Genomic DNA, 26,499 nt, shown 5'->3' with positions numbered 1-26,499 from the left:
CGAACATGCAGGCTCTCGACTGCGAGCCCAACGCGCAACTAAAATTGCAAGAACTTGCCTTGAGACGTGTGGTTACGTCACAAACTCAGATTAAAAGACAAAATTCACACACAATAACAACACAAGATCGGTTGTAGACTGTAAGATCGATTTTTTTCTAGCTTGGCGATATAACTTTAATCCAAAAATAATAACCAAATGCATAAGTGCCATTTAACTTAAATAGTTAACCCATTTGTGCCGAAAGTGAAAGTACTTAAAAAAGTTTTCGGAAAATTTAAATATTGCATAATTATGACCTAAAAAACATATCACAATTATTTTTTTCCTAATTGTGTTTGTACTTTTTGAGAAAAAAGCCGTCCTATATATAAGACGCTAGGCAAATCCGTTATCAAATTTCACAAGTTTCTTGTGCGTAATGCTTAAGCGTTATTACATTTTACTTATCGCTCAAAGTGATAAATGGGAAATGTCTTGTTCATGTCTTGTTATGTCATTATTGTCATCGAGCATTTTATTGAAATGAAAGTTCAAAAAATATGAAGATGAAAATTAGCAAAGTAACACAACATCACTGAAACAAGTCATTGCGGAATATGATATTGCTTGAAGCATTTGACATGCAGACCGACATCACATGTTTTGCATCTTGTAGTAGTTTTTGCATGACATTAGGCGCATCGAGTTGCGTGGTAAAATTATGCTAAATACAGTAGGCTATAACCTTTCTCATTTACTGTACCTATGGGACATAGCCTACCTCCATCAAATCTTTTTATTCCCACTAATACAGTGCCTACATTGTAATTCTTATCTCAACAACTCAGCGTTCTGCCAATCCTTTAATGCTGGTGTTCACAAAGAAAACAAAGAAAATTATCTGAAATTATCAGTAAATTACGATAATTATGTTATTGTTCTTAAACAAACACGACTAATTTGACAAGCTTGATGGATTTCACAGTACCGTATGCACATTTTTACTACCAATAACGCTTAAGATTACTGATAAATTTTCAAGCATTTTGCGTTTTTGGGAATTTTTTCTATTATTGCTGACTTTGTTGTAAACAGCCCTTTAAGCAGAAAGCAAAATACAAAGTTTGGAATTTTTTATGGTATTTTTATTTGATTTAATTATTTTGCCTACTGCACGTAAGCGGCAGTGTAACTCAATTGATAAAAGCATCCAACTGGTATTTGAAGGTATAATTATAAGCACGGCGGTTACCTCAGTGGTTTGATTCTGGATCAAGAGGTTGAAGATTCGATACCCACTGCAGCTATTGCGATTCTATTTATGCATAACTTACAAAAATTTTTGTCCCTTTACAGTATATTATGTTCGATTTTTCGTCATGTTAATGAAAACAGTTCGTGCTGCATGGGATGGGGCAGCGCTAATAAAGAAAAAAAAAATTATCGTTATCGGACATTATCGGCGATAATTTATCGTTTATCGTTATCGCTTAACTTTTTTTTGATTTATCGTTTATCGTTATCGCTTTAGGCATTTTTCGTTTATCGATTATCGTTATCGCTTAACCGAAAAATGAGTTATCGCGCCCAACACTGGGTACAACGGTATGCAGCAAAAAAATCCTAGAAAGAAAAAAAATTGCAAAATCTACTCCATGTGCAGGTCACTCCTTAAATTTGGTAGGCCGTTCAGCTGTTGATTGCTGTCTTGATGCAGTGAACTGTTTTGGCATTATCAATGAAATTTACACCTTTTTTCAGCTACTACAAAGAGGTGGGCAGTTCTAAAATCATTTTTGCAACCTCAATCAAAAGTGCCAAAACATTTGTCAGATACTAGGTGGAATGCACATGCAAAAGCCACGGAAGCTATTTTGGAAAGTTACAGTGCCATCACCAATGCTATCAGTTATTTACACGCCAATGTAAGTGCGAAAGGTGATTCCAGACTTCATGCTAAGAACCTTTTGCCAAAAAATGGAAAAATTGGAATTTGTGTTTATGTTGCATTTTTGGTCCAGAGTGCTAGGTCGTTTTCACAGTGTTAGCAAAGCCCTTCAGAAATCTGAATTGTTAAGTACTTGTGCCGAATTGTACAGTTCACTTGTAGACTTTCTAAGCGAAATTAGAGATGAGTTTGACGAGTTTGATCAGCAAGCAAAAGCAACCTTGCCGAATATTAACTACAGAGCTGTCACTAGGAGACAAAGAAATGCACCTGACGCTTTACGTGAACTCTCTTCAAAGGAAAGATTTAAAATGAATTCCTTTATCCCTATGCTCGACGCACTTGAAGCCAATTTAAGAAGACGAGCTAATGTGTACAGCGACGTTGCAGAAATGTTCCTCTTTCTTGCCAATCTGAAAGCAACTAAGGTAGAAATTGTACGAGGCGTAGAACTTTTAAAGAAAGCGTATCCAGAAGATGTTGACTCGAAACTTATTGATGAACTTCTACATTTTCATTTGTACGTGAGACAAACACAAAACCAAGGGCTCACCGGTACAGAACAACAATCTATTTCCTTGTCTCATGGAGACCTTTATGAAATTGTGTGCAAGGAAAAAATTAACACTGCCTTTCCTAATGTAGACGCAATATTAAAACTGTTTCTAAGCTTAATGGTCACTAACTGCTCAGGAGAGAGATCTTTCTCAAGGCTCAAAAGCATCAAAAATAAACTGTGATCGACAATGTCTCAAGATAGGTTGTCCGCACTGAGCATTCTGTGCATTGAGAGTGAGAAACTTAAACAGATAAATTTTGATAAACTATTGCATGATTTTGCTTTGACAAAAGCTAGAAAAAAAAATTAGTAGCCTAGTCTTACTCTATTTGATGGCTGTAACTATTTCTTATATCCTCGTAAATAAAATTTACAATTATTGTAACGGTTGTTTGATCAAAGAAATTAAAATTAAAAACAAAACTGCCTTAACAAAATTTATATTCTTTTAATTAAAAATTTGCGCCCATGAATGTGAAAAATGAAAAGAACGAAGAGTTTAATGCACTCATATTTTAACATTAAGCAATGACGTGTGATGTTGTTTAGAGAGAAATTCTGAGCTCAAAAATAGGGAGGGGCTTCACAAATGGAATAGCCTAGGGCCTCTCATGGTCTAAACCCGGTCCTGGTTACACGTTTCATTTTTTGACTACGTTGAGCAAAAATTCATAAGTTTTTAGTTGGTTGAGTTACAGGACGGTCATTTTATTTTTGCTTATCACTAGAGAGAAGAAAATGAATTAATAAAACAAAAGTGCACAATTGTTTCTCTTCATTTGCATGGCGTTAAAAACTGAGAATTAAGAAAGAAAAGTGAACAAGTAACCCGTTCGCGCACATGGTTAGATATTCTTGGAACAAAAGTTAATTATGTTAAGTTAAACAATTTGGCACGGTCACAAGATCTTCAGATACCTGGAAGGCCTTTGCTGCTTGCCAAAAAATGGCCTTATTGTGCTTGCATTGGTTGCCAGGGAAATAATAGCTTATGGATGTGATGGTAAACAACCTAATATTTATTCAAATTTGTATGCAAAGTACAATCTTATAAATATACGTGTGCGTGGCAAAAAGTAATACAAAAGCTTCCGTTTCTACGGAGAAGCTCAAACGAAGCTGTTTATGCAAACAGTGTGACTGCCTGCTGTTTGGTCTGAATTAAACAATATTCAAGTAGGCCAGCGGTTTATCATGACAAGGAGGCTTAAGTCTTAAGATTGCCAGTAAACCTATCAGCTAGCAACAAGAGTCGAATTTAAAAAGATTTTTGGGAAACATTTGTTTGTCACTTTGTAGACTACAATATAATTTACAAGCGTAGATAAAACGATTTGTTTTAGCCTAACGCTGCGGGTTAGCCAATAAGCCATGACTAAACTAGAAACGTGTCACTTGAGGCCTATCTCTTACTAAAAATACTTTAGAATTTTTGCTGTTGATGCATGAATGGATAGTTGCTATTAAAATTTAGTAATATTTACTTTACAATCTTCGCTGTTGATGCATGAATGGATAGTTGCTATTAAAATTTAGCAATATTTTTATCAAACTACTGACAACGAAACGGATAAACTTGGGGCAAATTGCAAATTTTACTGTCTACTAACTAAGCCTAATGAGAACCTTATTTATTCTCTTTCCCCGATGCTTGGATCAAGTATGAGACTCACCTTTACCTTTACACAAAATCGGACAATCAAGCTATCAATATGCTAGCATGAAAACTGGTTGGATTAAAATATAGTTTAAAAGTCACTAGTAAGTTTCTATAAAATATATGCCAAAATGAAACCGGCAACCTACTAATTGTAACTTAGCAATTACTGTGGCTTTTTATTTTCAAGATAAAATAAATTGATTCACCTAGTGTTGATTTGAGTAAGCAAATGTATAACAGTAAAATTTTAAAAGAATGCTGGAATCATTTTGGCAAAACAACTTCTTGATAACACATGAAGCTCTATTATGTTTCAAGTGAGTTACCTTCATTCATTTTCCTGTATTTATACGAAGATAGAGCAACACGTAGGCTATCAGTGTGACGCAATAACTAAGTGTATCAGCATTTCTGTTACACATTAATCTCAGCGTCTCTCATAAGAAACAACCAACGACAGAGAACAGGGCCGTTGAGAGGATATAGTTTGGTTCCGGTACCAAATCAAGACTTTTCCAAAAAAAAACATTTTACTGTATTCAAAGAATATGCTGTGGTTTCTTTTAACTGCGGGTCCTTAATATTATGCCGCGCTTGTCCAAATGTAGGTATTTTAGGACCTCCTCATGTCAACGCTACTGCCAAACGATCACACAATTGACATATCAGTTTCTACCCACCACCTGATAACAGCCTTGAACTTAACTTTGTCAAAGATGCATTTTCATTCATATTATTTACTATTAACAGTATTATTATTTGTTGTTATTATTATTTAAAGCATAATTATATTTATTTATCAAAGTAGAACTTATTTATCTATTTCTATTTGAATAAAAACCTTCTGATGATGTCAACTATGGTGAAACAGGCTGTAAAGGTTTTTTATGGCAAAGGTTGCTAGTCTATCATCGAGTTAGTGAAAGCCAATTTGAAAGACTTTGGTTAAAGAACTGGTGGAGCCTAAACTACGACGTTTTGAGAAAAAGTTGGTTAAAGTTTTTTCAAAATTATTTAATCTTTTATTTCTACCCAAGCATCAGCGTGTGCTGTAGCGAAATTAAGTCGTCTTTTAAAACAAATCTTGCTCGGGGACAGGCACTGACTATCATGTGACCAGCAGTTTTTAAACTTAGACCTTCGTATATTAAATTTGTTTGTTTGTTTAAGAATTTGGAAACTACACCACCGAGCTATGAAGCAGACGAATTTGCGACAAGCTCTAATTGTGATGACTACCTGGGTAGCGGGAGTTACGCTGCAGTACGAAGATGTTTCCACAAAAGCATCGGAGTAGTTGTTGTTAAATGCTTCGTTACAAATGGTTCAATCAAAAGAAACTCCATTGATGCAAAAGAGTAAGAAACAAAGTTAGCTTTGAGAAATAAAAGACAAAATTTCATTGTGTTTCGTATCATGTAGGTAACTATTCAAAACCATCCCCCAAAGCTTACTATAATTTCATCAATAATACCTGACTTTCAAAAGCAACAGAAAACAAATCATGCTATTGATCGTGTATAACTAAAATAGTTACGGAATTACTACAGTTACATCACCGTTAGTAAAGAATTTTATTTTATTCCATTTCATTGTTACAGAATCGTACAAGAAGTCCGTTTGTTGCATCGAATCAACCACGAAAATATAATTAAAGCATTTGGTATCACAGCATGGTCGACTTATTTCGGTATTATTCTGGAATATGCCGAAAAAGGAAATTTAGAAGATCTGCTTCTATCTCCAACGACTGAAACCATACCATGGGGTCTTCGGTTGAGATTTCATTTAGAAATTGCGAAAGGTTTGGCCTACCTGCACCAACACGTTCCCAATAAAAAGATCATCCACGGAGACTTAAAGCCACAAAACATTCTTTTAACTGCTTTGCTGTCAATCAAAATAGCCGACTTTGGTTCAGCATGTTTGTCGAAAGCAACAGATCTTCTTCGATCTTCTAGCGGAGATGCTCGATGCAGTACACAACATACCGCGTCTTACTCCGCTCCAGAATTTTTGCGAAACCCATTCATGAAGCGAACAATGGCTTTGGATGTGTACAGGTGAGGCAATAGCCTTAATAATAACACACAAAGACGACTTGTTCCTTTTTTATGTTCTCATATATTTGACAGAAGCTTGAAGTAGATTTTGTGGACATAGGATATTGTAGCAGATAAAGTGGTTGTCTGGGTTCTTTATACTAAACTTACTAGCTACAAGAAACTCGATTCGCATCATAAATGGAAACAATAGCCTCCTGGCAAGCAGGAGAGAAGACGAAGACGTTATCACCGACCCAACAAGAAGAGAAGACGTTATCACGGACAAGGAGAGAAGACGTTATCACCGACAAGGAGAGAAGACGTTATCGCCGACCCAACAACGGCTCTTCCAGGATTCCACACAGCAAACATACCAGAATGAGTAACAGCTAACAAACACACTTGCACTGCTCAAATACTTCATAATCTAGGTAGGGTAGGCCTACTCTCAGCAATTCTGGTTTCCTACACTGCAAATCCAGCATTCAGAAGGTCAATCATCTAGTCAAGGATCGCCATGCCCAACCACCGAAGTCAGTGACCGATATGCAGCAGTACACGCTTATGGCCACTTTTTTAAACACAGGTTGAAGCGCCAAAGACACAGCACATAAAATGTGCGCACCATACCAATCTACTACAATATTATTTTTTCTAGATTAAATTGTGAGCTACAATGGCAGTTTTGCTGCTAATGTAGTCCAATGATTTTTGTTGACATTGGAAAAAGTTTTTTTTATGTCAATACGTTGTTAATACGTTGGCGGTAGGTTGGCGCAACGGATAAGGCGGTGGCTTTCCAATTATGCAAACCTGGTTCGACTCCCGGCTTCAGCTGGTTGTTGAAAACACCGCTCACCTCTACCCAAGGTGTAATAAATTGGGCAGGCATAATTACTGTAAAAAAGGCGGCCGAGAGAAAGGAACTGGCCACCCTACTAACTTTAGTGCCGAAGGCTTAGTACAATGAGCCCCTTATTTTCTCAAGTATGGGACCACTTTTACCTTTTTTACGTTGTAAAAATGGAAACTACCCTATCTTAATACGAGCTGTTTTCGTACGCAAAAAGCACGTCACTGGCTATCTTAGCCCCGTGCTAATTAATCGCTTATAACGAGAGCTATGAAAATCACAGAGCCAAAATATTTTACAATAGCCATGCGCCCATGCCCATGTGTATTGTGCATATAGAAATTAAATTTTTACCCAAAAAATTTATTGAAATAAATTGTTCAACATGAAAAAACCTCAGAAAGTCGGTTTTTATTTCAATTTCCAGAAAATAGCTGCAAAATTGAAATTTTTGAATTATAACTAAACGAAACGAAAAATTACTTGTGCTCATTAATATAAAGCATTTTTAAGCGTTTTTACATTTCAAAGTAATTGCACTAACATTAAATAAGTTATTGCACAAACATGTACATATATATATCTGGCATTGCACGAAAATGTCTAGCCACCTGAGACGAAATGCTTGTTGTGAAGGGCAGGAAGGTAGAAAAATGACCAGTTTAGGTTTAGAAAATTTGCAAAGAATAAAAACTAATAGTCAAGAAATTTCACATTTCTAGCAAAGTTTCTTCTGTGAAATATTTCACTACTAGAGTGGGGCGTCCTCATAAAACCCCGTGTCGCTACAGATAGGGTTAAAGAAATTCAATTTTAGTTTAAGGATAGTAGGCCAAATTCAGCTTAACACACATGATACAAATTCATCACTTGTATTTTTACTGAAAATTGTTTTTGCGGACCTATTTTTTCGTATTATTTTCCGACCAGTTCTGGTTTTTCACGGAGGCACTGAGTAGCCTACACTAGTAAACAATTTTTATTTACTTCATTTTTAGCATGTCGATTGTAAGCTACGAAATACTCACACGACGCTTGGCCTTCTTTGGGGTGCACCCAAGCATTGTAGTTGATCTTCTTAAAAGTGAGCATGGACTACAACCCAATGGAAAATATCTGGATGAAGTTGAAAGAAGCATACTTGATTTTGACGATCGCAAATTTTTTAATACAATGAAAGAAGTAATGGAAAAATGCCGAAACAAGGAACCGAGTTTAAGACCTGGTATTACAGAAGGTTCGTTACTGCACAAGTCTAATAACGAAATAAATATTATAATATAACAATATAATCGTTTTTTCTTATTGTGACAACACTGCACTATAAATTACAGATGCAACACAACAGACAGCTGAAAGCAGGGACAATCATCGAATTAGCTACTTTTAAATATTTTGGCATGCCAATATTTGTTTGACTGAGGCACATTGTCGAATTTTGTCCTAAAGAAACCTTTAATTACACAGTCTTCTATTGCGAAACTTACTACTACAGTGGAAGTTTCTGCATTACGTGTGATACTCAAAGCGTCTTTACTTGTTGACTAGAAAAATGAATTCTTGTGATGTAGGCTAATATTACTCTAGTCTCTGGAAGCTTCTGGTCAAAGCGATCTATTATAAATAGCCGCGTGATATATGATTATTAGAGGTGTGTATTATGGGGATTAGAAGTTGTAGCAATTACAGAGTTCTAGCCGATATTGAAAAGCCTAGATTGTGATAGTGGAAGTTATTGCCAATTGTAAAGTAGCTGTTGCAAGTAGTAGTGTACTAGTGTATATCTATTTTAAAATCGACAAAGACATTTGCTGTTCAAAATATGGTTTCTATATCTGTGTGAAGTGCTGAACCATTGTTTAGTTCTTCAAGGATTTTATCTATCATCTCACAAGTCGAACTATTCGACCATTTAATTGAGTGTTAACGTTTGATATCACAATAAACTACATCATCAATTTTTCCAAAGTTTACGTGCAAGAGATACAGTAGAAACAATTGTGACACATACATCTTAATAGGCAATGTTTTGATGACTCCAATACATTTCGTGTTGATAGAAATAACTTAGAAAATTTCTAAAGTGGGGTTTCCATTTAGATTTCGCAGACATCATAAAGTCAACAGATCATTTGCTTGTCGCTTCTTAAGATGAAAAACATATTTAAATCGTTCGGTATTAAGCTTATTAAATAAAGGTTTGACATCGTTAGCGAAATGTCTCACATCTAATATGTTATAACCCGAATTTAATCAGCTGATAATTTCCAGTGCTGGATCAATATTCAAAAGCAGTAGCATTGGCCGACTTTGCAAAGTTGCAACTTCAAATTGATCGTTTGGCTAATTCTTACCATTCCAAACGATTTGGTACCCAGTCGTCAAAGCCAGTGAAACTCCATGAATATTGTTATCCTTTATACGAAATTACAACCTTATGCAGTTCCAAGTTTCAGTTAAGACTACAGCCAGGTAGGCTAAGTCACATACGATGCTACTAAAGTCTTAAGCCAAAAACATTCCGAAGTACTAGTTTATTTTATCGATTTTATTATTTTTAATAAATATTCTTTAAAAAATTGTACCCAATAAATTAAAAACTGACTCATTTATGTTTGAAAACACAGTAGCCTACAGGTAATTTACATTGTAAACGGTAATTTTGTACAACGCTAAACAGTAGCGCTGACAGGGGGTCCAGGGTAACGTTACCTTTGGATCCGGGTCTTAGGTCATTATAGGAGCCTTAAATCTTTCCAGGGCAGACGGCCCATAACCAAACAAACAAGTATTTATTGGATACCAGTTATTTTTGAAGAGGTGTCTTGTTTGGTTGACCTGGGCCTCTTATTGGTAGACCTATTGGGCCCAAAGTAGGCTATACCTTCTCAATATTCCTGAGTCGCTAAAAGTGGTTAAATTTAGTAACGTCACTTCAAACTATTCATTAATTGCTTTGCTATGTTTGTTTCAGAAACACGACGCCCTTTCCCAACAGCAGCAATTTTTGAAGCATTTGAAAAAGCAAAACGTCATCGAAGAAATTTAAAATACTCCGAATCACTTGTTGCAGTACGAGAAGCTGCTACATTGTCTGAAGCTCTTTCCGATTCAAGTGCAAAGGTCTCAACACTCTGCAGTTGTGCCGAAATTGTCCGTGATGTCGCTTATTCAATGTTTGAATGTGATTCTCTGAGGAACGCTATAGAGAAAAACATTCTTCCTTTTCTCGATGAGATTCTCCAGCAAGTGACTTCGGTCGAATGTGTAGACAAGACTTGTAAAATGGAAGCACTGTCGTGGTGTTTGTTTTATATCGGCTGCTGTTTGTTATGCGTTGAAAATCACCAGCTTGCTTCTGTTAATATCAGCAATGCAATAGACATGCTAATACAGCTACACGGGAAAAAAGCAAACAAACTCCGTTTACTAGCAGCATGCCACAAAACAAACGGTCACGCATATTTTGGGATGAAAAAATTTAAAATTGCTTTCAGCCAATATTCGAAAGCTTTAGATATTTATCAAAATGCAGATGGCTTTTCCACAGAAGAAGAGAAGTTGATGCAGTTAAAAATGGTAAAAGTTAGATTGGCAAAAGTTAAGAAAATTCTTGCTCAATCGCAATAGATTTAATATTTGTCTCAAATTCGAAAAATTTGTAGCTTATTGTTGTGGGAACGCTATATTAAGTGTTGTCAGAAATGGCATAGTTCAGTTTTGTTACAAAAGTTGTATTTTTCAACGATGAGCAGACATATATCCAAGCAACAACACTGCATTGACCATGACTTAAAACTATAATAAGTTTTATTATGATATATGCAGTGTTGTTGCTTTAAATATTTTATTACATATCATCCCCATTTTGCTGATTTCACTTTTTTTCCGTTATTATTCGTTTTAATAAGCAATATTTTCTTAGATATTAAACACAGGTTGATTTGTACTTTCCTCTTGTTTATGTGGCGCGTTGTAATTAAAAGTTTTGTACTACTATTTCTGAATTGGTTGTCACGGCTTGTTCAATTTTATATTGTCTATTCATTGGTTTCAGCTTTTTCTCACTTTCACTGGCACGATAGGATTACTCTATTAAAAACTCTTAAATGTGTCACCCTTTTTAAGTGAAGTTTTGGTTGACCGACAACTCCAAAGCATTACACTGAGTGGATCACCAGTCAGTGCCGGTCTTAGGGTATTGCGGGCCCTGTGCGAAATATGTTTTGCGGGCCCCAAGGACAATGATCCAATTCAGTAACGTATTTAGAAACGGGAGGGGGCGTTGACGGCCGGCAGGCGAAGCCTGAGGGCGTGCTCGCCGAAGGCGACACCCAGCGGCGAGGGGTCTGGGGGGCCTCCCCCAGAAATTTTTAAAAAATTACTTTGAATTTGGTGCATTCTGAGAGCATGTTCAACAAAAATTTGGGTATGAATATTACTGTAAAATGGTGCTGTCCGGTGGCATAACAAAAGGATAAGATCATGTTTTCTTGGGCATTTTTCAGAAATAAAGTTAAGTCCCTATGTTTTCTTGTTGCTAATTCCTGGCTGAGATATTTGAATGTTTGGTAACAGGGTAGGAAAAAATCATGATTTTTTTAAAAAAATCAAAAAAATCGGATTTTTTTGATTTAAATCGGATTTTTTTGATTTAAATCAGATTTTTTTGATTTTTTTTATATAAAAAAGCGTCGAGTCTACTTGGGGGAAGAGATCATTTTAGTAAGATAGCAGAATTATTTTTAACCCCTTGGTTGATTGAAAGGCTTTGCTTTGTAAGTGTTTAATCATTTTTATTATCATATTGTAGGCTAGCCTGTCTAGTGTCTATTGCACGGTACTACGACAGTTTATCGAACGACAATTAATCGAACAACAGTTTATCGAAACGACAGTTAATCGAACAACAGTTAAACGAACGACAGTTTATCAAAACGACAGTTTATCGAACGACAATTAATCGAACGACAGTTTATCGAAACAACAGTTAATCGAACAACAGTTTATCGAACGACAATTTATCGAACGACAGTTAATCGAAAACCTAACCCCTAACCTTTACCCTAACCACTAAGCAGTAAGCCTAATCCCTAACCATTATCCCCTAGCCCCTGAGTATTCCATTGCATATGTTCTTCGTTGTTCGATAAACTGTCGTTTCGATATACAGTCGTTTGATGAACTGTCGTTTCGATAAACAGTCGTTTCGATGAACTGTCGTTCGATAAATTGTCGCGTCACGCTATTGCACATATTTTTAAGTAGGTGTGATATGTTGCTTTATACTAAATCATAATGTGCATATCGAGATTGAGGTACGTCTCAGACTGTCATCTCACTACACTAAAATCTTTCCTTACGTTTGAGCACACATTACTTTGCTTTTTTGCTCAACTGATGCATAGCCTACAACCAGACTTTTTGCAAAGAAAGTTTAACTGTGTAATATAATTATGTTACCGACGTACCATACCAAAACAATAAAAGTTCAAATGACACAAAATTGCAGTTTATTTTGCATTGAGAAGTTTGTACATAAATACAAGCTCGCCAGCTTTTGCAGCGCCCAATCGATTTCAAACTTCTGATTGAACCAGACTAAAAGTGGAAAAAACTTGCTCAAAAACTATGTTTAGCGAACAACACTGTTTGTGAACTGCTTAGTAAACTAAGTTGCCTTTCAAAACATGCATAGCCTATAGCCTTAAGTATTTAAATATAACTTTTGTATTACAGAGAAGCAGTGAAACGTTTGTTGATGTATTTATTTTTATTTTAGCAAATAAAAAATCATTTGATTTTTTTAATTGATTTTTTTGATTTTTATTGTTTGATTTAAATCATGATTTAAATCAATGATTTAAATCATTTGATTTAAATCAGCCAACCCTGTTTGGTAACTAGCTCTTTTAATGTAGTTTCATTTAAAATTAGACAAACTTTGTTTTAGAGACATAGGTTGATCGCTTTTTTGCCAGATTATTACAGTTTTATTATTGATTAATTTTGTCCTTGGTTGATCAAAAAACGATCTTATTCCGGTAAGCCACCAAGTTTTATGCTTTAAAGTTAACCCAAAGTTTAGAAAATGTAAACAGACGCCATACATCTCGATGAGTATCAGACAAAAAGCTTTAAGACAGTGAACTTACTTCATTTCTGATATATTCAAGTTTTGTATAACGAACCCCTGTAATCAGCTATAAATAAAAGATCAGTGCAATTTTTCACAGCTGTGGATATTGCAGTGTTTCCATGGACTGTACGAGTTAGCTGCAGACTGCTATGGATACTAAACAGCTGTAGAGCATTATAGATCCTATACCATACTAATTTAGTGTTGATTAGAAAGCACAAAAGACTGAAAGCATAATTTTCAATATCGTGACATCACACGCGTTCCAAGGGGTGGGGGGGGGGGGGGTGTAACTCCCAAACTCTCACTTGGCTACGCTACTGATCCAATTTGATTTAAGAAAATCGGTTTACTTTTACTTGGTTGCATAAATATGCATACAAAGCATGAATGAAAATACATCAAAAACACAATGCTCAACTTTCATGAAATGTGTGCATATTGTTTTATGGGAATATTTAAGCATGAAATATAACAATGCAAAAGAAGCAAACCCAACCAAATGTACCTGTGCAGCAACCAGCAAGGACTCCTTATTATGCTTAAATTGGTCGGAATCCATCTGAACTCAGAAGTAGGTAGGCTACCTAGATTGAAGTTGTTTGAAATGCTTGCAAAATGTCCAGCAGGTTCACTTCAGAAAAAGTTTTTACTAAAACTGCTGGCTGCCAAACTCAAAGTAACCCTGCAACTGAAGATGGGCAATATTCTCTGTCAGAGTCAGTTTCTATACAGTGGCAGAACAGCATTTAATTAAATTGTTTGCCTCATTCCTGCAAATGCAAGTTAAAACATAATCAAGCAGGCTAGAAATGGATTCGTACATGAAACTAAGCCACAACAGCAAGACAACAAGGGGAAATTTTGAAGACGAGTGAAGGTGTTATTATTGAAGACATCATGCATCAAGTACATAAATCATGCATCTTAATACTTTGCGGTGAAATACCTCATGTTATACAAACATATTGAAAAATAAATACAGCTACTCAATCCAAGGAAAAAAGCACATTGAGATGTATATCTCAATAAGTTAAATATGAAGTAGGCCTATCATATATACCGTAATATTATAAAAAAATGAAAACCACTGCACTTGCTATTTGCATGCCACGTCTAGTAGCTCAGAGTAAAGACATGTTGTAAAATAATTTTAAGATTATGGTATAGCGCACACTAAGCATGCCATGTAGTTCATTAGGTCTATATAGTGAATGATGTAAAATACATGCAAAAATGCTATGGCCAGGGCCGTTTGAGAAAATATTTATCTGGGATTTCTTATCATCAACACTAAATTTAACTGAAAAGACATTTTGTACGCACACTAGCTCTTCGAGCAAAAACTTGGCGTTTAGGTCATTTGGGTAAAAATTAGCCAGCACATCACATTTAGAAGAAATCGAGCATTTCTGCTATTGATCTAACATCATTGCAAGCAGCTGGAGTTTGAATAAGGCAAAGCTGACCTCAGAATTTAGTGGAATTAATCTGTTACCACCAGTAGTGACATCATTTAAGATGTTGTCAAAGAAGTAGATTCACTGGTGTCGTTACTGCATTTACTGCAACTAGTATATTTTAAAAACTTAGAAATTGAAGAATGCTTTGTAGGCTATAATTGCTCAACAACTCTTTTTTTAAATCCTTTTTTTCTTTGCTCCACTTTTACAATGATTAGGTATAGCTAATGGATAAATCACTAATGGTACTCTATTATTGAGTTAAACAACCTTTGCTGGACAAAAATTACATTGGTATATCATCAATCTTCTTGCTTATGAGGCAGCAATTCAGGTAACATCTCCCAATTGTTGCAACTAGAGCAGTGTCTTCATATATCATTGTATCAATCAATCACAGTCCTGATTATATTACTATTCAGTGAAAAAAATCCAAGCAATGAATAAGTGTACATTGTAGTCTACTGCACAAACTGTACATATCTAAATACAATAACAAGTAGCCTATATTAAGATTTAAAAATTGTTTAGGTTGGGTACTACAGAGTAATCAATTTGAAACAATTTGAAAAGATCCGGGCCCCTTAAATGTTATTTTTCAACCCATGGAATAACAATGATATTTTAGTACCTTACTGGAAGTAACATGTATCTAAACACAGTTGCCACAAAGTTGAAAATTTTGGTTTCTGTTGTCACTGAGCAATGTTAAACATTTGGTAGCCTACATGGCGTTTTGAAAAAACCTGGGCCCCTCAATATTAGATTTTAAAAATTACATGCATGGGGCATAGTAATGATAGTTTAATACTGGAAGTAACATGCATTTAAATTTTCACAAGAGTGAAGTTTCCTGAATTCATAGAATATTAAGTGATTTGATACATGGCGTTTTAAAAATCCGGGCCCTTTAAATGATTAGTTTTAAAACTACATATCATATATATGGCATAATAACAATGGTTTTGTATAGAAACTAACATGTATTCTATTTAAATGCAATTGTCACAAAACGAAATTCTGTTGTCACACTGCCATGTTAACTATTTGGCACATGGTGAAATGTCATGGGGGGCCTAAAAGCATGTAAAGGTGGCCCGACGCGACAATTTCAGCACTTGCCTCACCCTAAAGCCGCAACTGACTTCAAGGATACCGGTACTTGGTTGGGAATCGAATTGAATATTTTCCATTGGACATGACAAAAATTACTGCATTTTCTGAGTAAATTGCGGGCCCCCTAATTTGCGGGCCCTGTGCGATCGCACGGTTTGCACACCCCAAAGACCGGCACTGCACCAGTAGACTACCTAACTGTACAATGCAATACAAAATTTGGAGTGCCAAAACATCTTATTTTATTGCCTGCTTTAAAGAACTTTATGTAAATCAACAGGCAGCAGTTCACTGTAGTGAAGGTTTAACTGACTAGGTTGACACAGATGAACACATCAATTGTGTGTTTTATTATATACGGCTTAGCAATGTAGATCTCAAAACTTTTGGCGGTGGTCCACATTAAATGCAGAGATGATCAAATGTTCCACTACAGCAGTAGCCTATGTTCATTTTTCATAAGACATTACATTTAGAATGGTAGGTTTAAAGAGTTTTCTTAATTTTCCTAAAAGTAATTGTTTCATAAAACACACTGGACTAGACTACATTTTTTTAGGATTAGGCCTATCTTAGTGCATGCTAGTTGTGATTTTGAAAAATGCCGTGCATATGTTGTTAACTTATTATTAAAAAAGGAAATGCTTCATCCGGTTGCAACGGATTTGTGTCGACTATTAGCTTAGGCAACTGTTGAACGTTTGCATTACATTATTTGACTTTAAATTGTATTACAAATTCACCCAACCATTTAAAGAACAGTGGTTCTTATCCTGGGTTCGTTCGAATCCTTGCAGTTTGAAGGTACCAATTCAAGGTTTTGACAAAAGTGTTCTAAAGTTATTAACAACGTAACAAACGTTTGACCGAATTATAACACTAAAAGTCTGAGAGCTTGTTTGCAAGTGACACTTTGCCTAAAACTGACGAAAGGGCTATAAGCTATAAGTTTAATAGGCACTAGGCAGTCGCTCTGTGGTCTAGCTTGTAGATCCAACTTATTTTAGCCAAGTTCAGATGAAGAATGCTATAGCAGTTCAGTAAATTTTGAAAAAAAACTTTTAGTTCATGTTTTGACAAGTAAACCAGGGTAAGATAAGGCTACTGATAAAACCTAGGTGTTATTTAAATAGGCTAAACTTAATTTTGTTCTTGGTGATTAGGTATCGTTCTAATAATTTGGCATATCTTGAAAAATAAATGCAAGTTGTCCAGTAGCCTACAGTTTTATTAAAGTTCGACGTAAACTTGATAATTGCCGTATTGTTCATAATTATGCGGTGCAACTCTCACAACAGACGAAATAAAGGTTTTTCTCTTTCTCTCTTTCGTGGAAGAATCATTGCGGGGAAGAACAATCACCTTCTTGCGTTTCCCCCTGTAAGTAGCATCATAAAAATGCCAAACGAAGTCTATCGAATCGGAACCTCGACCGGAAATGCTCAACACAAGACACCACGGTAACCGCTCTTTTTAGAGCGCGGCAGTTTCACTGTCGACAAGCACCGTCGTCCCACCATCTTACAGTTCAAAGCTGAGGGCATCAGATCCATTAAGATTGATGTGATCGAGCAACTCGCTTATAAGAACTGAGCTTTGTCTCCTCCTCCAGGAAAACCACTGCACTTCTGCAGACAAGCTAGTAATTCCACTCTACTCACTAGCTGGGTCTACCCAAAGCAAGAAACATGGCCTTGCCACGTTTGCCCATGAGAGGTTGAACTGGACGCTTGCAAACTGCTCCGCCAATGAAGAAATATAATGGGTTTGTGTGAAAATTAAAATTTACAACATCATCCATGTTTACAAGCCACCATCCTCACGCTTGAACCCATCATCTATACCCGCATTCCCCTCACCCAGGATTTATGCTGGTGACTGTAACTGCCAGCACGCCGACTGGGGTTACAAGTACATCAACAGCGACGGAGAATGCCTGGCTGTTTGGGCTGCAAACAACAACCTCGTCCTTTTTAACAACCCAAAAGGTCAAGACAACTTATGGTTTGGACGCTGGAGAACGGGCACAAACCCAGACCTGGTGCCACAAACCCAGGCCTCACCAGGTGCTGCCTCTATCTCAGCCGCAACAAGACTGCTCGATCGGCTGGACTCACAGAGGTTAGAGCGATGGAAAGACAACGTCAACACTATCGACTTTGTACACTCTAGTCGGATAGCATGGAGTAATGTCAACAACCTTACGGGCCGTTCAGCACGCCTTTCCCGCCAATGTCCCATCGCATCACAACTGGTGAAAAACCGGACCTACAAAATAGGCGACCGCAAGTTCTCCAAACTTGTAAAGAGGGAAACGTCTGATCTCTGGAAAATCTCCACACCAGACAAGGAAAGCATTTCTGGTGATTTCACATCGGATGAGTTCAACCCTAACCTCCCATCAACTAAGACTCGCAAAGCACCTGATCCCGACAGCATCTGCCCAAAACTTGTAGTCTATGCTGGCACCGCCATGAAGTCTTGGCTGCGCAAATTCCTGGCTTCCTACTTATGCCAACTCAAAATCCCTAAAATCTGGGGACGAGCCAAAGTAGTCGCGATCCCTAAGCCTCATCAGCTTCAAGAGGATTCGAAGAAAATTGAATGCCACTATGAAACGACATTTTGATAAAAAATGTAGTAGTTTTCTTTTTAAAGTCAAATTTTAAAAAAATATATTGCTTTTCTCTTAACAGACAAAATGAGCAAAAAGCTTCATATGTACAGCATTCACCTGCTGAACTACATTCGGCAATCAGTAGCCTACAGCTTGCTGCGCAGACATTGACATAACAAGCCACAACAATATAAAGTACCACACTAAGAATTTGTGACCACGAAACATCACATAGCTACGCATACGGTATGAAAAAAGTTGCCCTTAATGATGTAACAAAAACAGTTGTGCATGAAAATTGGTATCAGCAACAATGCAACCCCAACCCTAACCATTTGAAGACAGATAAATGATGAATATGAGAAATAGCTTGCGGCACCCCAGAGTATTGTAGCCTAAATGGCATCCAGTGTGCCGCGGCACCCCGGTGAGGAACCGCCATCGCCGTTTCCTATGCATGCATGTAGTGTGTCAGCTGCATAGCCGAGTGGTGAAAGCCTGGTAAGGCACTCGAAAGGGTGTCGGTTCGACACCGCTTAAGAGCATGCGGCTGTGTCTTTGATAGGACATTTGAAGACAGGCATGAAATTGGACATGAAGGTTGGCTTCCTTGCCTTCAAGTCTACTTAATCTTAATCTTCAGTCACTTGGTGAAAGCCTGGATATGAGTGCATTGTATTTCCTACTAGTAATTGCAAAGTCTTAAATTAAGATCCAATGCAGTATTATATTGTTTAAGTGTTCTTTTCATTTAAACTACTTTTTAGACCAATCATTTTTTTTAATTAACCACTAGATATTCAACTGGCTATGGAAAATCAATACAAACTTCAAAGTATGTTCAAGGCGTTAACAAAATCTCTCAATAAGAATCTGGCTGTGTATTCTGAGTATGCATCTTCATATGATGAAGCAAGAAAGGCGGTAACTTTAACTGTTCCAAGACAAATAGTATCGTTGTGTAAGAAGCATGTAGACCTTTCTCATAAATTTAAATCAGACTCTTGTGTTGTTCTTGACATTGGTTGTGGCACTGGTTTATCTGGAGAAAGAATAAGAGAAGTGGGATTTAAAGGACCAATTGATGACATAGATGGATGTCAAGATATGTTGAAAGAAGCTGCTAAGAAAACCATTTACAGGTAGGCCTATAGATGCTTTTGATTAAATTTTAAGAGTTTTAACAAGTTAATAAGCTACACATAATTTTATATGTAATCAACAATTAGCCTACAAAGCGTCACTGAAACTGGTCTATGACATTTGACCACATTTTGTCTAAAGCTCAAATTGCAGCTGTGCACATCAGGCTATTATTTCCCATACATCCGTCATTGATTAGCAGTCAAATAGGCTATTCAAAATAGTATTCAAATAGGCTAGAACTCAGAATGTATCAATATTTAAGTGCCAACATTATCAACCTCCCGAAAAAATTAAGCAACTGAAATGCACTGTCTCAAGATGGTGTTGTGATGTCAAACTTTGTGCCATACTTTTTGCTTCCTGATTGAAAATATATGCAGCTATAACACTGGGGAACAATTTTGAAATTTTTTTTTGTTGACTTTGATTTTGCACTTGATTTAGGCTAATTCCGGCGTGCTGATTTCAAAAATGCCACCAGTTTTCTTCTATCACGTCAAGTTTTTGCTCTACAGCATACATCCAAAATATGCAACTTTTCACGAGTTTAGCCGTGTTGCTTTTCCATACGTAAAAGGAATGCACAAGCTAATCATATAGTAAGTTATATACAAGGAGGTTCAACTGAATTATTAAGTAAAAAAGGCACATGCATCGATTTAGGTGGATGCTAGGCTATTTCCCCATTTTTGGTAGGAGGATGCAATCATCCAACGAAACTAGATTACCGTGATGAAATTGAAGTTAGTTGCTTTCCACTTTCAACCATGTATGTACTACAATCTACATGTTTGTTTGTTAGAATACTATCTTGTCTGCGTCTGCTGTTTCTCGTCGTCAGTGTCTAAATAATCCGGATTCTATTTGCTATATTTGCAGCAGTTTTACTATTTTTAGCCAAAGAAAAGACGTCATTTGTTAAACAAGCCTACTTCACATATTTTAAAAATAAAACTTGGTGATCAAAATAAGTCTTGGGCACCCCACAAGGTATGCAAGCAGTATATCGAGAGTTTGCGGATGTAGACCAAGGGAACACGTGACAAATTGGCATTCGGTAGACCCATGGTTTGTGGCGAGAGCACAAAGATCATTAGTCTACACAATTACTTTTGTTTGGTGCAAACTTCAGGGTATAAAAAGAAAAACAAACGTAAAATTGAGTATTCAAGTTTTCCATCAGCTATATGTCCAGTGCCTCATTCAGTTGAAATCCTAGTTCCAGTTTTCGTTCAAACACCTACGCTCGAAGATTTGGATCATGATGAATGTTTTACTGATGAATCAATCATTCTTTATTACAAAAATATATGGAAAATCAGCAGAGCCCAATGGGCATATGCATTTCGCTCTAACTGTAGAGCATCATTACTCATTAGTGCCTTATTCAAATAGAAACTAAATGTCACGATTTCTTTCTATCTCTTACCAGGAAAAAGACTTGGAAAGATTCAATGACGTAGTTTAATGGGTCAACCGAAAAGAAGTCAATTAAATGTCGAATAATTCTACTAGTGAAATGATAATCTGACTTCTTGAAGAACTTTAACGAACGGCTTCTCAAATCACTCTAATTTCTGCATCAACTACCCATTCACAACTCATAGCACAACTCTCATAATCAACTCGTAACAATCACCATAATAATAATCTCAGAATCATCTCAGAATAAAAATTACACAAACTACACCACTATTTATATAGTTGGTTGTTCAGTCCAGTAACTTCGAGAAGGTTACATCATAAAGAACCATCGCTCGGTCACGTAGCATTTAAATGTCAACAAGCAGAAGCTTATAGAATTCTAAAGAATGTCACGTTCGCAAGAAGATTCTTACATAATAACGATTTTGCAATCGGACATTTACAGATAAACAACCTTATGACGTCATGACAAACGACGCTCAGAAATCATGAAAAACAACAGAACCTTCTAGATTTGCATGCTTACAGATGATTCTAGAAATACGTTACATAATACAAATTTCTCAATCAGAGGTTACTTCAGGTCATAACCGATAATAACACAACGCACCAGAATTCCATAATGAAAACAACACGCTTGTTGAAGATACCAAGCAAGCCATCGCGAGGCATTGCACCTTGATTGTGACATACGCCCCCCCTTAGAATATTGTTGCAAACAATATAACAACACAATCAATACAAAACACACCATAAAACAATTAATTACTCAATAATCAGTTCTCATAAGTCTATCGTTGCATGATCTACCAACGATAGCTTTTCTCAAAACAATAGTCACGTTTTCTGCGAAAGTCTCCAACGTCCTCAACATCTTCAGTGCATCGGCGAGCGAGATGACCCATCTTCCTACATCGGAAACATCTCCTCTCCGGACAGTCCTTGGCGAGATGACCTTCCTTGTGACAGTTGTAGCAAGCCTTTTCACCAAAAGGGCAGCTCCTGGCTATGTGTCCAATCTCCCCACATCGGTAGCAGTGGTTGTCACGGCAACGTCTATTTTCCGAATGTCCGCCGTCAGCAACGCACTCCCTGGCGAAGTGTCCGCGTCTACCGCATCTATAGCAAACTCCAAATGGTCGTCGCCTGCCTCTTCTCTTCGGTTCTTCGCGCTCATTGTATCCATGATCGTGAGATCGTCGCTGATTATCTGCAGAACAATCTCGAGCAAAGTGACCATTCTTGCCACAAGAATAACAAGTAACTTCAGAATTTCTCTCAATAACATTTCCGATTATAAGATCAACTAAAGAGTTTTGTAAACATAACGCTTTCACAGTTCCACTACAATACGGAGTTTCGATGTATATCATCGCTAACGGTCCTTGGATTGAAGTGGTATCTATCTTTGTCACATGGCCAGTTTTTCCCATTAACTGATTGTCATTTACTAAATCTCTTCTCACCATTATACCCGTAGAACCAGAATCACGTAAAACTTTTACCTTTTTGTTTCCAACTTTTCCATCCACTACTGGCAGGTGATCTTCAGGTATTATTTTTCCGCAAACATCTTCATCCGGATTCTCCTCGTCAAGCGTGGGTTCAGGAATCATTAACGCACAACCGCATCGATAAACGTCCGTGTCTTTATCTTTTCCAGACTGATTGGATCGGGAAAACGACTTGTCCTTGCATTCCTTCGCTTCGTGTCCTTGCCTATTGCAACGATTGCACCACTTCCTCGATTCCTGATGATTTCTGTTAGTCTTCTTCCGGCAGTTAACAGACTTGTGACCTAAGCCATTACAATTAAAACAACGTACTTCTCTTGGAACAGCACCTCCTTTAAAATTATTTGTTTGCTCCTCGTCATCATCGCATGACTACGTCTCTTCAGCCGACAACCTCTCATCATGAGCAACTAAGTACTGTTCTGCCACACTGGCTATGTCTTCTAAATTCTTCGGACTTCTTTCCATTAAATAAACAGACAGATCTTTTGAACATGAATCTGTGAATTGTTCCTTAACTATAAGGTTTGCCAATCCGTCCAATGATTGTTCGGCCCCCGAAAGTTCAAACCATTTTAACAAAAGGTTTCTCAAACGTTCAATAAATTGACCTGGACTTTCGTGTCGTTCAGGCTTTGCCTCACGGAATCTTTGACGGTATCCATGCTCGGTAAAATTGTATCGTTTTAACAGAGCTAACTTCAATCTATCGTAATTCATGGCCTCTTCTTGCGAAAGTCTTGAATATACATCAAGAGCTTGTCCCGATAATAACATGCTCAGCTGGGTAGCCCACGTCGACTTCTCCAATTTGGCTATTGTAGCATATCTTTCAAATCTTAACAAATAACTATCCAACTCATCTTTTTCTTCAACAAATGATGGCAAATCTGGACGTCTAACTTGCGCCACAATAACATCTCGAGCATTATCATTAGTAGAATTAGATCGCTCACTAATGTCCAGCTTTTGTCTTTCTAATTCAAGTTTTAACTTTTCCAATTCATATTGCGCTCTTCTTTCTTCAGCTTCTGCTTCGCGTTGCGCCCGATTCTCTTCGGCTTCTGCTTCGCGTTGTGCCCGCTTCTCCTCTGCTTCAGCTTCAAATTGTGCTCGCTTTTCCTCAGCTTCAAGTTGTGCAGCTTCAGCCTCACGCTGTGCTCGTTTTTCTTCAGCTTCAAGTTCTGCTTTCCTTATTTCACGAGCAGCTCTTCTATCTTCTCTTTCGTCAGCTTCTCGCTGAGCTTTTTGGTCCATTATCTTGTGATACTCTTCCATCACAAACTGAGACTTCTCGTTACCAGTCAGCCCCATTCGTTCAGCCATGCTCCCTAAGTCTTCAATCATCTCATGTTTGACAGTATCCGCCATCTTGACATTAATTTATTATTCTTTCAATAAATCTTCGGTATTCTTCGGTTTTTCGGTTAAATTTTTTCGGTTTATCCCGGACGAGCCCCCAGAATGTCACGATTTCTTTCTATCTCTTACCAGGAAAAAGACTTGGAAAGATTCAATGACGTAGTTTAATGGGTCAACCGAAAAGAAGTCAATTAAATGTCGAATAATTCTACTAGTGAAATGATAATCTGACTTCTTGAAGAACTTTAACGAACGGCTTCTCAAATCACTCTAATTTCTGCATCAACTACCCATTCACAACTCATAGCACAACTCTCATAATCAACTCGTAACAATCACCATAATAATAATCTCAGAATCATCTCAGAATAAAAATTACACAAACTACACCACTATTTATATAGTTGGTTGTTCAGTCCAGTAACTTCGAGAAGGTTACATCATAAAGAACCATCGCTCGGTCACGTAGCATTTAAATGTCAACAAGCAGAAGCTTATAGAATTCTAAAGAATGTCACGTTCGCAAGAAGATTCTTACATAATAACGATTTTGCAATCGGACATTTACAGATAAACAACCTTATGACGTCATGACAAACGACGCTCAGAAATCATGAAAAACAACAGAACCTTCTAGATTTGCATGCTTACAGATGATTCTAGAAATACGTTACATAATACAAATTTCTCAATCAGAGGTTACTTCAGGTCATAACCGATAATAACACAACGCACCAGAATTCCATAATGAAAACAACACGCTTGTTGAAGATACCAAGCAAGCCATCGCGAGGCATTGCACCTTGATTGTGACACTAAACTGTAACTGTAACTAATACAATAACAACAATAAATAATATAATAATAATAATATGTAATAGAAACTAAACTAAACTCTAACTGTAGAGCATCATTAGTGCTTTATTCAAATAAAATCTATTTGAATAAGGCACTAATGATGCTCTACAGTTAGAGCGAAATGCATATGCCAATAGGGCTCTGCTGATTTTCCATGTATTTTGTAATAAAGAATGATTAATTGATACTTGATGGAGAATAGCTGGCCTGCTGCTTCTTAGTCTGGAGATCCCCTAGCCTATCCTAAATGGAAATCAATATATGTATTGTTTTAGTGATGGCAGGCCTAATGATGAAGATTTTGAAATTGAAGACGATTCAGAACGTGGTGTATTACATCAACATGAGTTGAATGATTTGGCACGAGATTTAGAACTAGGAAAAAAAGCTTTGGAACTCTTAGCATCCAGATTAAGTTAAATGAGAAAAATTTACTTTGAAAAAGAGCGAAGGTATCATACTTTCGATCGAAAGAAAGTGCGTTTTTACCGTACTTTCGAAGTGACAGCAGCTTTGTTACCGAGATCTGACCTTAAACCTGGTGATCTCAATATTGTACATGAGCCACTTGTTGACAAAGAGAAAATTATTTTCCCACCTCTCCATGTAAAGCTCGGCCTAATGAAGCGATTCGTTAAAGCATTGCCAACTGAAAGTGAAAGCAACTGTTTCAATTACCTCGTTTTGGCTTTTCCTGGCCGGTCAACACAAAAAATTAAGACTGGTGTATTTGATGGTCCACAAATTCGGCAACTGATCAAAGATGAACGTTTCAGTGGTTCAATGTCAGAATTGGAAGAAAATGCGTGGTTATCATTTAAAAACTTTGCCAAGGGGTTTCTTGGGAATACACGGGCAGAGAATTATATCGAAATTATTCAGAAGCTATTAGAAAGCTACAAAGAACTCGGCTACAACATGAGCATCAAGATGCATTTTTTGCATAGCCATCTTGCTAATTTCCCGGAAAACCTTGGTGCGATCAGCGATGGGCAAGGAGAAAGATTCCACCAAGATCTAAAGGTGATGGAGGAAAGATATCTGGGAAGATGAAACTTGCATATGCTGGCTGACAATTGCTGGAGTATTAAGCGAGACTGCCCATAGCTTGAACATGCCAGGAAAAGCTACAAGCGTAAATTTTGCCCTAAAAGTCGCTCTTTATTTGTCCTGCAGAAGCAATATCCGTTTTAAAAAATAGAATATAGCTGTACAAATGTTTATTTGAAAACCATGGAGTTACTTTCGGTTGCTTGTAGTTCTTAAAACGTTTTATACAATAAACGCAGATGTCTTAAATGTTGTACTTTTTGTGGGTTATGAGACAAAGTGGTGGGTGCCTAGCTCAAAAACGTGACGTGATAGAAAAAAACTGATGTCATTTTTGGATTCAGCGCCCAAAAGTTAGTCAAAAACAATTGTTAGATCGAAGTCAACAAAAATTGTGTTCCCTTGTGTAATTGAAGCCGTTTGCGATAAAAGTTTATAAGTCACATTTTGGCGTTTTGAGAAAATGACGTTTGAAGTTCTCAAACTTATGCTAAAAAATTTAAACAATAGGCCTACAATATTATTTTTTCTGAGAGTATGTGGGTTTGACAGAGGTTATTGATACATTTTTTGTATGTAAGTGTTAACCAGAGCTGCCGAAGCCGGATCTGGAGCCCGAGCCTTTTAACTCTGCTTGCTGTGGAGTCAGAGCCGGAGCTGGAGCCACAAAAAAATGTAGCAGTTAAGGCTCCAGCGTTGGCTAAGAAACGCATGAGTAAATTTTATTAATCTATGTAACGAGACGAGAAATTATGAGAGATG

The 26,499-nt window shown here is 36.9% G+C and overlaps 1 protein-coding gene across 1 annotated transcript in view; it reads left to right on the top strand.

Annotated features, from left to right (window-relative positions):
- The first annotated feature begins 19,192 nt into the window (after positions 1-19,192).
- Positions 19,193-26,499, top strand: part of LOC145776645 (methyltransferase-like protein 27) — a 15,561-nt gene continuing 8,254 nt past the window's right edge. Inside the window, exon 1 of the mRNA XM_082587877.1 lies at positions 19,193-19,524. Within this exon, the coding sequence (XP_082444003.1) occupies positions 19,193-19,524 (332 nt within the window). The remainder of the gene's footprint in view (positions 19,525-26,499) is intronic.

Source organism: Aplidium turbinatum, chromosome 9 (assembly GCF_918807975.1).
Source record: "Aplidium turbinatum chromosome 9, kaAplTurb1.1, whole genome shotgun sequence".
Lineage (NCBI taxonomy): Eukaryota > Metazoa > Chordata > Ascidiacea > Aplousobranchia > Polyclinidae > Aplidium > Aplidium turbinatum.
This window is presented reverse-complemented; position numbering and strand designations above follow the sequence as displayed.